This window comes from Rhincodon typus, chromosome 2 (genome assembly GCF_021869965.1).
Source record: "Rhincodon typus isolate 14 chromosome 2, sRhiTyp1.1, whole genome shotgun sequence".
In the NCBI taxonomy this organism is placed as follows: Eukaryota; Metazoa; Chordata; class Chondrichthyes; order Orectolobiformes; family Rhincodontidae; genus Rhincodon; species Rhincodon typus.
In genome coordinates, this window is record NC_063333.1 from 35,263,479 (window position 1) to 35,279,209 (window position 15,731).

Consider the following 15,731-nt stretch of genomic DNA (forward strand, 5'->3'; position numbering starts at 1 on the left):
TACCTACGAGGAGTGGTTGTGACTGTGCACTTTGAAAATTTAGAACGCAAGATGATCTGATTGAATCATACACCATTCCTGACAAGTGTGGAGAGATTGTTTGTTTGTTTTTTCTTGCGGCAGAGTTTAGGATCGGGGGTGCAATCGCAGCTTGAGGGCATGCCCACTTAGGGCAAATGAGGAGCCAAGTGTAGTAAATCTAGAGAATTGTTTTCTGCAGAGAACTGTTGAGGTTGATTTGTTAAGAATATTCAAGACTGACACTTCTTAAGTAAAGGAATCACCTGAGCATGGGGATAAAGCAGGAATGTATTGAGGATTGAGACCAGATACAATGTTAAATGGCTGAGCAGACTTCATGGACAGAATGGTTAACATCTGCTCGTACATCTTGTCTTTACAACCGGTCAGGTGAGTTGGGTGACGGGACAGTGTATGGCAGCTAGATGTACTGAGGATATAAAGAATCTGGTTTGAAGGAATTTAGCTAGGTTAAGTAAGTGAGCAGATGTTTGACGGAATCCATTATGGGAAAATGTGAACTTGTCCCCTTTGGTAAGATAAGAAAAGTGACATGTTATTGGAAGAGAATGAGACTGTGTACAATTCTCTGGTACAGCAGGTTCTGGGTGTCCTGCAAGTTGTTATGCATTTACAACAAGTATTTAGGAAGTGTGCCATCAGCTTTGAATTAGTAATTATCCAACATTAAGCATGCTTACTATTTTATGGGTGGTGATAAATATATCTTGTGGCAGTTTGCAAACTCTAGTGTATCATAGACTGTCCAGTCATCAAAGAAATGTTCACCTAATTAGTTTGACTAGATGGAGCAGCATTGATAAGAATAGCTTGCTGCTTCTCACTTCAAGTAAGGATTTAATTGATTAACCCTGGCAGACACAACTCTTGAAATGCACAGATTATTAAAGTCCATTTTTAAATCTCATTTCATCAAAACACTTGATAGACGTTTTCCAGTTTAAACTGCGGCCTTTTATAATGAAAGGTACTGTAATTATAATTGTGCAAATTCTATCTTGCAGCTTTACATGGTTTTAGGTGTGAGTGGGAGAGCCAAGACACAACAATGGGTGGATTGCCTTGAATTTTGCAACAAACTTTCATTGTTCACCATTTTGTGAATGTGGTCTATCTGATCTAGTGCCTAGAGTCACATGCTGTGTTGCCCTTGAAATTTCATTTGAGGAGGAAATAGAATGTTCTAGCATAGAAAGTATGGGTAACAAGGTCTCCGTAGTCCCAGAAGACCATAAAACTGCTCTCATTAGAGATGGCTGGTGTGGAGTTTAACCTGAAGGTTAGCACCTCTGGAGAAGACTGAAGCTTTATGGTAACCTCAGCTGGTGCAGGGATTGAACTTGTGCTTTTGGCATCATTTTAACCAGCTGTCCAGTCAACTGAGCTAACCAACTATTTTTCTTCTGTTTGACTGAATCCTGAAAACTGTACAGATCACACACCAGATCTTTGATATTGTCAGCCCGCGTGATGATCCTAGTAATCAAAATCTGCATTGGTCAAAGCATCACATGAATCCTGAATTATTTGGATGTTTTTCACTCTTAATTCCTCTTTGGGTGAGCCCAAAAACTGGCTGTTTTTAAAATGAGGTATTGTCCTTTTAGGACAGGTGGACTGTTTTTTTTCACTACTGTGCAGCTTTGGATCTCTGCTTCTGGGGTTAGTGATGGCATTGTCATTAATTCCACCTTGGAAATATTCAGATTTTTAAGCGAGGGAATCCATGATAATTGGGTATGGACAGTGAATGCCTGCCTTGTTATCAATGACTATCTTTTATGTACAAATTTAAAAGGAAAAATAAGATACAAATTTTATTTTGACCAGGGAAGAGGAGGCAAGAGGAAAGCACTCATTTTCTACAGGCAAATAAAGCTTCACTGCACTGTTCAGCCAACTCCGGTTGCAATTTTAAATCCAGAAGTAAATTTAACTGATATGGTCACTTTTCCATTTGCCCATCACTGATGAAAATAGTCAGCCTCAAAGGCAAAAATAAATTCTGTCCAAGATATCAGTAGTTTTGCTTGATTACACTTAAAGAAGTTTGTTGTGAAGTGGATATATTGCAAGATACTCACTCACTTTTTGTACAGATGCAAGTGCACTGCAACTTTATAAGCAGTGAGTGATAAATCCGAGTGCAGTCGCACATGCAAGTAGTTTTTATGTAAGATTTTTCAGTCGCCGGTCAAATTCTGTTCCCCTCCCCCAACCTTGGTTATAATTAATTTAAATAAAATAGTTTGTCTTGCTGTCATGGTTACCATCATGGTTATTCATTTACTCCTGGTTTGTCAGTTAATACTGACCAAATTGAAGGTGATCCATATCGGATTATATTGCTTCAAATATAATTTGAGCAGGTATAAGAGTCAAGGTGAAAGGGTGACTTTTATGTGGGTTAATTCTGACTAATTAAGCTGTATCTTAGACATACCGTTGTAGTCTCCAGCTCCAATTTCAGGCAGGGACACAAACCTAAACTGACTTCTGTGCTGTAATCCCTAACTGATACAGTTGATCAGAATCTGGAGGAAAATGCTAGTCTGTTTGGAGTCATACTTAGCACAGGGGTGGTTGATTAGCTTGGTTGGCTGGACAGCTAGTTTGTAATAAAGGGTAATACCAAAGTGTGGTTCACGCTGACTCTGGCTGAGGTAACCATTAAGGACTGTACTTTTCAACCTCTCCCCTCACCTGATGCATGGTGACCCTCGGGTTAAGCCTTCACTCCTACCTCTCCTAATTAGAGAGCAGCCTATAGTCTGGTGGGACTTTGGAGATCATCTTAGCAGAAGAGATAGGTGTTGATTAATCACCTCAACCCCAGGAAATGACTGCAGCAGCAGCTCAGAATAGACATTTTCATCAATCTGTTGAGATGTTAACACACATCTCTGGAGCAGGTGGGATTTGCTACTAAATTGCTATTTCTTAATTGGCTCTGGGTTGAAATCATGGAGCTCCTTTCTGAAGATCACGGGGTATCTTTATACCCCAAGGGCAGCAGGAATTCAGGAAAGTAGCTGTCTATCACCATCTGCAGGGTAAATAAGAATGGACAATAAATGCTGGTGTAGACAACAATGCCCCCACTCTGAATAACACAAATCTGCCTGTCGCCATGTATTTTATTTCGCTGTGTAAAAGAACCAGTATGCTGAATAAATATAATGTATATTTGAATTGCATATTGAGTGATTTACGCAAGTATTCACTGGAGCTAGCTTAGTGGGTTCAACTGAAGCTTGAACAATTGAGTTTAATTGGACTTGTACAGTCCCAGCCCTTAACTCATTTCCTGATGTGAATTTTGACATCTTGCACTGCACAATTCAGAAAGGAAATGCCAAGATTAAATCTGACTCTGCTTCTGATTGCTTTCAAAGCAATCTAATTGCAGTGACATACAAACTAATGGCAAGAACGCAGATCAACAATCTGTTGGCAGAAATGTGCTGCACCCATCCCTTTGAGAGAGAATCAAGAATGGTACTTTGAGAAAATACTTGCATCTTACTGTTAATTATAGTGAATCAAGTTGAGTCTTATTTCTGCTGACTTAGTACAGAACAGTGCACCTCATTCGTTGCTTCATAAAGGAGATATCCTCATGGATCAAGGAAGTTGGCAGATAACTAGAGATTCGTCTGGAGCAAGGAGCTCTTCAGAGAAATCTTACGTGAATCATGTTTTTAAATCTGAATTGTTCTCTAAGCTGAAAGAAAGGGAACTTGATATATTAAAATGGAACAAGAAAGCAGCAGCAATAGGCAAGTGAATGACTGTCACTGAAGTGTTTACTGTGGAGAATGATATAGCTAACATGGAGAAGTAAATAGTGACATCTTGAAAAGTGACCATTAAACAGAGAAGGTGCTGGAAATCTTAATGCATAAAGGTGGATAAATCTCCAGGACCTGATCAGGCATAGTCTAGAATTCTGTGGGAAGCAAGGGAAGTGATTGCTGGGCCCTTTGCTGAGATATTTGTACCTTTTGATTGCCTCAGGTGAGTTGCCAGAAGACTGGAGGTTGGCTAATGTGGTGCGTCTGTTTAAGAAAGGTGGTAAGAAAAAGGGAACTGTAGACCGGTGCGCCTGACATTGATGGTAAATTGTTGGCGGGAGTCCTGAAGGAGAGGATTTGCATGTCTTTGGAGAAGCAAGGACTGATTAAGGATAGTCAGCATGGCTTTGTGTGTGGGAAATTGTCTCTCTCAAACTTCTGTTTTTTTGAAGATGTAGCCGAGGATTGATGGGGCAGAGCAGTAGATGTGATCTATATGACAAGGTTCCTCATGGTAGACTGGTCAGCATGGTTAGATCACATGGAATAGAGGGAGAAGTAGCCATTTAGCTACAAAACTGGCTTGAAGGTAAGTGACCAAGGGTGGTGGTGGAGGGTTGCTTTTCAGACTGGAGGCCTCTGACCAGCGATGTGCTGCAAGGATCAATGCTGGGTTCACAGCTTTTCATCACTTTTACATAAATGATTTGGATGTGAACATAGCAGGTACGGTTAGTTTGCAGCTGACTCCAAAATTGAAAATTTAGTGCACAGTAAAGAAGTTTACCTCAGACTACAATGGGACCTTGATCAAATGGGCCAATGGGTTGAGGAGTGGCAGATGGAGTTTTAATTTAGATAAATGAGGTGCTGCATTTTGGAAAGGCACATCAGGGCAGGACTTAATGATAAAGGTCCTGGGGAGTGTGGCTGAACAAAGAGACTGGACTGCAGGTTCATACTTTACTTGAAAGTGGAGTCACAGGGAGATAGGATAGAGAAGACGGTGTTTGGTATGCTTTCTTTTATTCACCAGTGCATTGAATATAGGAGTTGGGAGGTCATGTTGCAGGAGATTGGTTTGGCCACTATTGGAATACTGCATGCAATTTTAGCCTCCCTGCTGTAGGAAGGATGTTGTGAAACTTGAAAGGGGTCAGACAAGATTTACAAAGGTGTTGCTGGGATTGGAAGGTTTGAGATTAGGGAGAGGCTGAATAGACTGGGACTGTTTTCCCTGGAGTATCAGAGGCTAAGGAGTGACCTTTATAGAGGTTTATAAAATCACAAGGGGCATGAATAGGATAAATAGACAAGGTCTTTTCCCTGGTGTATGGGAGCCCCAAACTAGAGGGCATACATATGTTTAAGATGAGAGGAAAGATTTGAAAGGGACCTAAGGGTCCCTTTCATGCAAAGGGTGGTGCCTGTATGGAATGAGTGCTGGAGGAAGTAAGAGGAGCCTGGTACAATTACAACATTTAAAAGGCATCTGGATGGCTATATGAATAGAAAGAAAGGTTTTAGAGGGATATGGGCCAAATGCTGGCAAATGGGACTAGGTTTATTTAGGATATCTGGTTGGTCTATATGTGAGAGGTGGCAAGGAAACTAGAACACCAGAAAGAGCAAATTTTTTTTCCTTGTATTCTGTTGCTTTTCACATGGCCTTCAGCTGACAAGGAGTTGAAGAAAATCACAATATGGAATCAGATGATAGACTTCCTACAGTGTGGAAACAGGCCCTTTGGCCCAACAAGTCCACACCAACGCTCAGAGCATCCCACACAGACCCATCCCCCTATAGCCCACCTAACCTACACATCCACGAACAGTGTGATCAATTTAAGCATGTCCAATCCATCTAGCTTGCACATCTTTGGACTGTGGGAGGAAACTGGAGCACCAGGAGGAAACCCACGCAAACATGGGGAGAATGTGCAAACTCCACACAGACCGTCGCCTGAGGGCGGAATTGAACCTGGGTTCCTGGTGCTGCGAGGCAGCAGTGCTAACCACTGAGACAACAAGGTGCAGGGCTGGATGAACACAGCAGGCCAAGCAGCATCATAGGAGCAGAGAGGCTGACGTTTCGGGCCTAGACCCTTCATCAGAAAAGGGGGAGGGGAAGGGGGTTTTGAAATAAATAGGGAGAGAGTGGGAGGCGGATAGAAGAAGGATAGAGGAGAGGATAGGTGGAGAGGAAACAAACAGGTCGAAGAGGCGGGGATGGGGCCAGGAAAGGTGAGTGTAGGTAGGGAGTTAGGAAGGGGATAGGTCAGGTCAAGGGCGCGGGATGAGGTTGGTCGGTAGGAGATGGAGGTGCGGCTTGAGGTGGGAGGAGGGGGGGATAGGTGGGAGGAAGAACAGGTTAGGGAGGCAGGGACGAGTTGGACTGGTTTTGGGATGCGGTGGGGGGAGGGGAGATTTTGAAACTTGTGAAATCCACATTGATACCATTGGGCTGCAGGGTTCCTATGATGCTGCTTGGCCTGCTGTGTTCATCCAGCCCTGCACCTTGTTGTCTCGGATTCTCCAGCATCTGCAGTTCCTACTATCTCTGATTCGGTGCTAACCACTGAGCCACTGCTGTTCCTGAATATATTCCAAATTCTTTGAGATTTCTTCCTGGTTTATAATTTGATCTTCCATTTCTTTTTGACTAATGGAAATACAATGTTCCTTACTGTTGACAAAGTCTAAATCTGCTGTAAAATTGGCAATAGTAATTATATAAGACCCTTTCATTGTAATTTTATTAATAGTGCAAATTAAAGTTCAAGCTTGTGTGGACTTCAGCTACATTCTTCTGCAACTGTCCTATAGAATCACAGACCTGGATAGTTGCATTGACCGAGCAGCATTGTCAATTGGTACCTTGTAAGTGTGCACAGTAGTGGAAGTGCAGTCTCTGTTGTTCTTGGGAACTAGGCAATAAAATGGGCTGATTTAATTAATCTGAAACTCAAAATACTGTATGTATCTTGAATATAGCAGGTGACTGGCTATTTGTAGTTTTCAAATTTTGATGGATGAATATGACTAAGGTCCTGTAGGATTTGGTTAAGAGCAAGAAGAACCTCAGGCTGTTGGACTATACTTCTAGTGGCTGACCTGTTATTTAGTCAGTAATTTAAAATTTATGCCCTTTTTTAAGTTTTGCTGCTTTCAGCTGCCTGTACATTGGCTTCATTTTTACATCGTTTTGCCTACACTGCATGAAGCCTACCATTACTTTGCCATTGATTTGACTCAATGATTTGTTGCTGACAGAGACCAACTTACAAATCCATGTGATGTTCTTCTGATCTGCATTATTTTTCCTCTTGAACCAGAAGGGCTGAACTGTGGGTTTGCCCTTGGTCAGTGATTCACTTTTGAATTTGACTAGTGAATTATAGTGCGTGTGGAAACCTGTTTGTGCACAATTCTAGCTTTGCTGGATGAGCATGTATCAGCTATACAAATTTCCTCTGGAGCAATCACAATCTTGAAGTGTTTTGTAATGCTGTACATTAAAATGAAACAACAATGGACTTTGAAGCGGAAAAAAATCACCGCTAGAAATCCGAAACACCAAATAGCACCATAATTGCTCAGCAGGGCAGTCAGCATCTGGAGAGAACAGTAGCATTAATATTTAAGGCAGAGCTTATAGCAGACTGAAAATATTAATTTTTGCTCTTTGAACAGTTCTAATTGACCTGAATCATTTCAAAAAACTTTATTTTCCCCTGCAGTTAGTACCATGTGAGGCAACGTTTTTAATAGTTTGGTCTATATTTAGAGGTATAATTAAATTGTCCACAGAATCAATTAATCATTTAGTGGCTATGCAATTAAATATTTACATTAGTAAATATGAAATCACTTCATAGCCATGTGACCGCTGTTGGCAAGAGCTCAACTTGGTAACTGCTACTTCAAGTGCTTGCTTCAGTCTTGCATTGCTTGTTTCCATCTCTTTTGTTTGGCAGGCATAATTTCACCATTCAAATATACAGAATGGATTGCACTTTATGGTTTTGGTCCTCTAATTAGACTTCAAAATATTTTAATTAGAACTCAATTTAAAGTCATTCAAAAGATATCATTTAACTTGGACAGGGAGGGTAGGCTTTGTAATTTGGCTTTTTATTGAAAATCTGAAGAGTACTTTTGACATGAGCTTTGATGCAGTTCTGCTTTCAATGATGGGTTGCCTGGTTGGTTTGAATTAAAAGTGGCCTAGATATTTTCTAAGCAACCTGTTCAAAGATGTTTTACACACCTCTGGTGCAAAAGAGATTTCAACCTGAGACTTCTCCTTCAGAAGTAAGGACACTACAGTTGCACCACATGAGTTGCCAGTCAAGTCCTATTAAGGCAAGTGCAGCTTTTCAGTCTGAGCATGCTTTAATTAACAAAGAGGGTTTGAGTTTTAAGCAGAGGCTGGATAGGCTGGTACTTTTTTCACTGGAGCATAGGAGGCTGAGGGGTGACCTTCAAGAGATTTATAAAATCACGAGGGGCATAGATAAGGTAAATAGCAACGATCTCTTCCCTAAGGGGAGTTCAAAGTGAGGGTCATATTATTAAAGCATGAGGAGAAAGATTTAAACAGGACCTGAGGGGCAGCTTTTCCAGACAGGGTGGTGAGCGTGTGGAATGAACTGCCAGAGGAAATCGTAGATGTAAGTACAGTTATAATGTCCAAAAGACATTTGGATAGGTGTGTGAATAGGAAAGGTTTAGAGGGATGTGGGCCAAACGCAAGCAAGTAGAACTAGTTTAGTTTGGGAACATAGCATGGACTATTTGGACTGAAAGATCTGTTTCCATGTTTTGGCTCTGACTTTGTGCAATCAGTCGAGACAATGTGGGGGAGCCAGTGGATGTGGTTTACTCAGGCTTTTGGAAGCCTATAAGAGATTAGCACAAACCATTTAAAGTGCATGGGTTTGAGGGTTGTGTACTGACATGGATAGAAAACTGGTTGGCAGATGGTAAATAATAGGAATAAATAGACTTTTTTTGAGTGATGACCAATATTGATTGGGTGTCACAGGCACCTCTGCTTGACTTCAGCTATTCACAATATATACTAATGATTTAGTTGTGGGAACAAAATAAAATATGTCCAAATTTGCAGATGAGATAAAGCTGGATGGGAGGGACATGTATGAGGAGGATCCCGAGATAATTCGGTGTGATTTGGACAAGTCGAGTGGGCTGTTACTTGGCAGACTAAGTAAAATGTGCATAAATGTGAGATTCATTTTGGTCCCAAAACCAGAAAGCCGATTACCTGAATGTTGGTTGATTTGGGCAAAGGTGATATGCACAGAGGCCTGGATGGTTTTCTACACCAGTTGCTGAAAGCAAGTATGCAGTGCAGCAGGTGGTGAAGAAGGCAAATGTTATGCTACAATTCACAGGATTTGATTGCAGGAGCAGGGATATCTTGCTGCAGTTGTTACAGGGCCTTGGTGACACCTCACCTGAAGTAGTGTATGCAAATTTACTCGCCCTATCTGAGCAGAAAAGTCTTCACCCACAGTGGTGTCACTGAAATTCTCTGTCACAAAGTGATTGAGGCCAAAACATTGAATCTCTTTAAGGAGTTGGATGTAGTTCTTGGGGCTGATGGGGCCAATGGGGCCAAATGGTATGGGGAGAAAGTGGAGACAGGGTACTGATTTGAATGATTGTATTGAAATGTGGAGTAGGCTGGCTGAGTGACTTCTACTCAGATCTTCAATATTTGTTTTTAGCAGTAGTCTTAACCAATGGACTTGCTAAACTTTTTTAAAAGCAGTGCACAGGTGATTTTGTTTGGTGCCATTGCTGCTTTTTATGGCTGTGCTATGACTTAACAGCTAATTTATGTGCAGCCTGCTCATGAGATATTTGATTGCTGCAAGGCTATCCATCTTTAGAGGGAACATTAGTTATGAGTGATTCACTGACCAGGCTGGGGTAGTGGAAGACTGAAGCCTCGATAACAGATCCAGGGAATAATTCAATTTGGGCTTCAATGTGTTGAACAGTACCTGACATGTTTATTCTTCAGTCATTTTGGATCTGATATGCTTTAGGAGTCTTTAGGAACATAAGATTATGTAGCAGTGTTTTAACTCTGCTTGTTAGATGAGCCAGAATTGGCAAATTGTAACTATTGAACTACCTGGTGCCAGCCCAAATAGTTAGCAGATTTTAATGCACTCTGCCTGTGTTAGATTTGCATAGTGTCTGGATTAAGCAGTCATTGTTTTCTAATCAACTGTTCAGAGATGTTATTACACACCCCTGGGGCAGGTGGGGCTTGAAGCCAGGTGTCCTGGCTCAGAGATGGGGACATAACCTTTGCACCTCAAGAGTCCTGCTCTTTAAACACTCTAGATATTTTCTGATGAACCTGTTCAGAGATGTTAATAAATATCTCTGGAGCAGTTGGGACTTGAACTTGGGTCTCCTTGCTCAGAGAGGCTCAGACGTACTGCTGAAACAACAGTCCCTCCTTTTTAAGCATTCAACAAACACCAATTTAATTTTAGTCAGCTGTGTTCATACCTGTGACCTTGGTCGATTCAGCTTCCTTTACCTTTCTTTACTTTACCATGAAGGACTGTCCTTCTCAGTGTCTTCCTTCGCCTGAGGTGTGGTGACCCTCAGGTTAAACCACCACCAATTGCTCAGGGCAGCCCATGGTCTGGTAGGACTATGAAGACATAACTTGGCTATCAAGCTCCATCACAGTTGAGTCCTAATGACTAGACAGTGGTAGAAATGGAGAAGCCGAAGCAAATTCTGCACTTTAGAATCCACTACTTTGTAGGAAGTTGTTTGTGCCCAGTGAGCTGCCGTTCAGTTATGTGAAAACCCATGATTGACATCTACTCAGTGATATGTTTCTTTCTCGAATTGAGGGGCAGCTGCTGATGGTCCGCACATTGGCTGTTGTTTTACATCTGCAAAATTAAGTTGCTCTCAAGATAGTTTATGGATTTGCATTAAATCAAATTGTCAGTTGGTGTTTGTGTCAACTTGTCCTGAGTAACAAAGAGTAGGAATGGCAGCATCTGTGGAGAGAGAAGCAGTTAACAGTTCCAATGCGGTATGAGTCTATAGAAGAATTAGCACTTTTGAGGAAATGTCGTACCAGACTTGGTGTTAACTATATTTCTGGCACACATGCTGCCAGAACTGCTGAGTTTCTCAGCATTCCTTTTTTTTCAGATTTCCAGCATCTGCTGTATTTTGCCTATAAGAGTAGGGATGTTTGTCTTGTGTTAATTGAAGAGGAGCCTAATTGTTTCTAGCACCTCAACAGCCTGACTTGTTAATAAGCAAACATGGCACCACAATTTAATGGTGTAGTAACTATGTAAGTACAAACATTTCACTGAGTTTCTGTACTGAATTTGTTTCAACTTTTCTATGTGGTTAATTGTTACTTTATTTTTCTTCCCTTTTTTTGGCAACCTTAAGTGGCTTAAAGCCAAGGTAAGATGAACAATTTCCTCTTTGTAGTGCACCTTTGGTAGAAATAGTAATTGGTGAAATTTCAATGTGTTTAATGTATTTTCTATTTTTTTGGTGCAACAGTAAACATACAACAATAGTTTATCTAAGTGTATTCTAATGGTTATGATTGTAGGTGGTCTGTATGAGCTATGTCATTGATCCACTAAGTGGAATTGAGGGGGGTTTGGTAGTTGTGTAGTAAATCTTTTTGGGGTTTCCCAGATTTCTTTGGAGTGTCTTGTGGCAAATCTTACCAAGATAATACCAAATTTTCAAGTGGAATGTTATTGTAAGCATGCTATACAAGAAACATTTTTACAAAAATGTCTAAACACATTATTTAACACTTTTTTTAATTGTAATTTTAAAATTCTGTGGTTTTGTATTTATTGCATTTTATGGTAGTATCTGGGAAGTCCTAAATTTACTGTAGTTTCCTACTGAGATATGGTTCATTTGAAGCTGGTCATAGGCAGTTCTTACTCAACTGGCAAATAATCTTTCTTTTTCTGCTTTGATGTCAGATATTGAGATGCTGATGATGTAGTACAGCTAAGATCAATCATATCCTCATCTGATAATCTCCCCTCCCTCCCCTTAGGTGGTTACTGTGTTGGAGGCCATTATTATGCTCTTTCTTCCAGCCTGGCTGAAATCAATGGGGCTATTTTAGAGTAGATTGGATTCAAAGCCTGTGCCTTTTGTAGGTTTTTGAGCTGCTATGATCCAAATAAGCTGACTGTCTTTAGGGAGTTGAACTGGTTTGTACTGAGCTATCATTTTCATAAACCAACCGATATTAGATATTGGACTTCATTTTACTGATAGTAATATTTATAATTTATTGCACCTCCTTTCACAAGAATATGTACTTAAAATGCAATTTATTTTTGTTGCAGCATGGAAATAACCAGCCTTCAAAAACTGGTACACTCACTAGGACAAACCCACCGACACAAAAGCCACCAAGTCCCCCAATGTCTGGACGTGGAACATTAGGGTATGCTGTTTCCTTTTAATGGGAAAGCTAGGTTGAATATGAATTCAGTCTTTTTATGGCAAGACTTTGTACATAATTCAATAATGTATCACAAGAAAGATATTTAGTTTTAGGTCATTGACATATTTTAGTTGATAGTGTTGCTTATATTTATGATGTGAATGTATTTTCATTTAAAACAAGCTGTTAGAAACTGTCAAGTTGAACCTTATCAACTACTTTTTCAAGGTGAGGGAAAGTTTTTTTCATTCTGGTTTGAAATGTTCAGTTCTATACATAAATATGAATATGATGCGGATTTGGAATTCATTAAACAAGAACAAAGGACTGTGGATGCTAGAATTTTGAAACAAATTGTTGGGAACCCAGCAGTCCTTTATCACTGGACAAGAAATGTTAACTTTGCTTTTCTTCCCTCACTGATTTAGATACTGCAATATCTGCTGAGCTTCTCCTACACTTTGTTTTAGTTAACATGTAAATTTAGTGGCAACATAGAATAGAAATGGATTCTTTAGTTGGTGAAAACTTAACTTAAATTTAGCCATGAACAAATAGTACTCCAGAGAGTGTTAACCTGTATTTCACTTCTGCGTTGTTGGATGTTTTTGGTCCGAAATGAATACTTTCCCACACCTGTACCTCCCATAAATGAGCAGGAAGTAAATGCAACTTGATGTTATTGGAAAATGAGAATTCCTGCAACAAGCAAAGGTCTTGGCAAAATAGAATTATACACGACATGAGGCCAAGGGACTTCTCTCTCTCTCTTCCTTCCCCCCCCGCCCCCCGGTGCTCCCTCTAATTGTTTTGATTTTCAGTGCGTAGACCTCCAAGGTCTGCACAAGACAGCAACTTCCGAAACCGGAAGTCCATGCTATGGCCCACCAGTGAATGTGCGTGGAACCTGGGAGGAACTGCAGAATGGCAGTGCAGCCTTGCAAATTAGAGGGAGCATTGCTGTTTTTTTTCTCCCCCCTCTCCTCCTCTACCACCACCTCTTCCTTCGCCTCCTTTTCCCCTACACACAGACTTGCAAGCACACATGGGGAGGTGAACTTAACTCTTTAGTGTCAGTTTTATTCTTTTCTACTGAGGTGGGGCCCAAATTTTAATTATCATAACAAAGCTAAGTTGAGTCATATGGAGAACATGAAGGATGATTTGCTACAACTAAAGCTAATGTGGGCAGTGTCTGATTCATAGCTGCTTGTGTGCTGAAACTTACTCATTTTTCATGCAACGTGAAGTACTTTTTCTTGTATCTTCAGAAGGAACACTCCCTACAAAACATTAGAGCCAGTCAAGCCACCTGTTATTCCTAATGATTACATGACCAGTCCTGCTAGGAATGTGGTTGCAAACCAGCAAAGCCCTATGAGAACAGCATCATTGAATCAAAGACCAAGAACTCACAGGTAACTGCTTTCTCGAGTCAGTATTCCTCCTTTTATAAGGAGACACCATTATTAGTCAGGATAATGGAGGTTAGATCTGCTTTAATTCTATATTTACATTGATAACTGTACTAGTTGTATTCTCAACCCAGACTTCAGCTATTTCCTCAATGATTTGCCCTCCACCATGAGGTCACAGGTGGGGATGTTCACAGATTCCAAAAAATTTTCTCCATTAACTACTTGTCAGATAGCTAAACAATCTGTTTATATGCAAGAGGCTGAAAAGGCTGGGGCTAATTTCCTTGGAGTGTTGGAGGCTGAGGAGTAACCTTATCGGGGATTATAAAATCATGAGGGGCATGGATAGGGTGAATAGTCCAGATCTTTTCTCCAGGGTAGGTGAGTCCAAAACTAGAGGGCATAGGTTTAGTGAGAGGGGAAGATTTAAAAGGGACCTAGGAGAACTTTTCCCATGCAGAGTATGGTGCATATACAGAATGAGCTGCTAGAAGAAGTGGTGGAGCCTGGTACAATTACAACATCTCCAAGCCATCTGGATGGCTTTATGAATAGGAAGGTTTTAGAGGGATATGGGCCAAATGCTGGTAAATGGGACTAGATTAATTTAGGATATCTGGTCAGCATGGGTGAGTTGGAATGAAGGGTCTGTTTCTGTGCCGTACATCTGACTCTATAACAAGGCTTGGATAATATGAATTGCAGAGTGTTGCTCGTTTGAGCATCGTGAATGCAGATGTTCGTGGGCACCTTTTTTTAGTAATTCTGCTTATGAGTAAATTTTTTTTCTCTATTCAACACAAACATTCCAATAAAAACCTGAAAGATGCTGGAAGTCAGGAACAGAAACAGAAGTTGCTGGAAAAGCTTACCAAGTCTGGCAGCATCTGTGAAGGAAAAAAAGTCAGTTAACATTTCAGGTCCAGTGACCCTTCCTCAGAACTGACGGTAGCTGGGAAAGACAAAGGAGTTGATGATAACTGGCTAGGAGGGTGAATAGCTGTTAATGGGGACTGTTAGTGACTAACAGGTGGTGTGTCATGGCAGGCTATATGATGACAAGGCCTGGTGTGTGGGGTAGGGGGTTAGGCCATGGGACAGCTTAGGCCCTAAAATTATTGAACTCGTTATTGAGTCTGGAGGGTTGCAAGGTCCCCAAACAGAAAATGAAGTGTTGTTCTTCCAGCTTGTGTTGAGCTTTACTGGGACACTGCAGCAAGCCAGAGATAGATAGACGTTGGCTAGGGAACAGGGTAGTGTGTTAAAGTGGCAGGCAATTGGAAGCTCAGTGTCTTTTTTGTGAGCAGAATGTAGGCATTCTGCAAAGCAGTCAGCCAGACTACGTTTCATTTCTCCAATGTAGAGGAGACCAGATTCTGGGTAGTGCAGGTGAAGTGTTGCTTCACCTCGAAGGTATGTTTGAGCCCTGGATACTGGGGAAGGAGGAGGTAAATGGGCAGGTGTTGCAGGGGAAGGTGCAGTGGGACTGTAGGAAGGTTTTAGAGGTGAAGGAAAAGTGGTCCAGGGTGTCCGGGAGGGAATGGGTCTGGTGGGGGAGGGGAAGAGAGGACGAATGTGTCTGGAGGTGGTGGAAATGGCATGTGATCTTCCGGCTGTGGATGTTGTTGGTCGGTAAAGACAAGGGAAACCGTATTGCTGTTGCAGGAGGGAAGAGCGAGGGGGAGGGCAGAAGTGCAGGAGATGGGTCGTACCCGCTGGAGGGTCCTGTTGACAAAGATTTCCCCAGTATCGTAGGTTGAGGAAGAAGTGGACTTTTCCGAGGCCCTCTTGTCGAAGTTGGCCTCATTTGAACATGTGCAATGGATAAGGAGGAACCTGAATGGGACAGAGATAGTAGGAACTGTAGATGCTGGAGAATCTGAGATAACAAGGTGTAGAGCTGGATGAACACAGCAGGCCAAGCAGCATCAGAGGAGCAGGAAGGCTGATGTTTCAGGCCTAGACCCTTCT

The 15,731-nt window shown here is 41.4% G+C and overlaps 1 protein-coding gene across 13 annotated transcripts in view; it reads left to right on the forward strand.

Moving 5' to 3' along the window:
* abi1a (abl-interactor 1a) overlaps positions 1 to 15,731 on the forward strand; it is a 104,604-nt gene that overhangs the window by 68,508 nt on the left and 20,365 nt on the right. For 7 of the 13 annotated variants that reach the window (XM_020531233.2, XM_048611620.1, XM_048611578.1 and 4 more), the window contains exons 4-6: positions 11,307 to 11,321; positions 12,242 to 12,342; positions 13,614 to 13,760. In XM_020531233.2, the coding sequence (XP_020386822.1) occupies positions 11,307 to 11,321; positions 12,242 to 12,342; positions 13,614 to 13,760 (263 nt within the window). The remainder of the gene's footprint in view (positions 1 to 11,306; positions 11,322 to 12,241; positions 12,343 to 13,613; positions 13,761 to 15,731) is intronic. The other 6 variants (XM_048611574.1, XM_048611587.1, XM_048611592.1 and 3 more) reach the window with 1 other exon arrangement.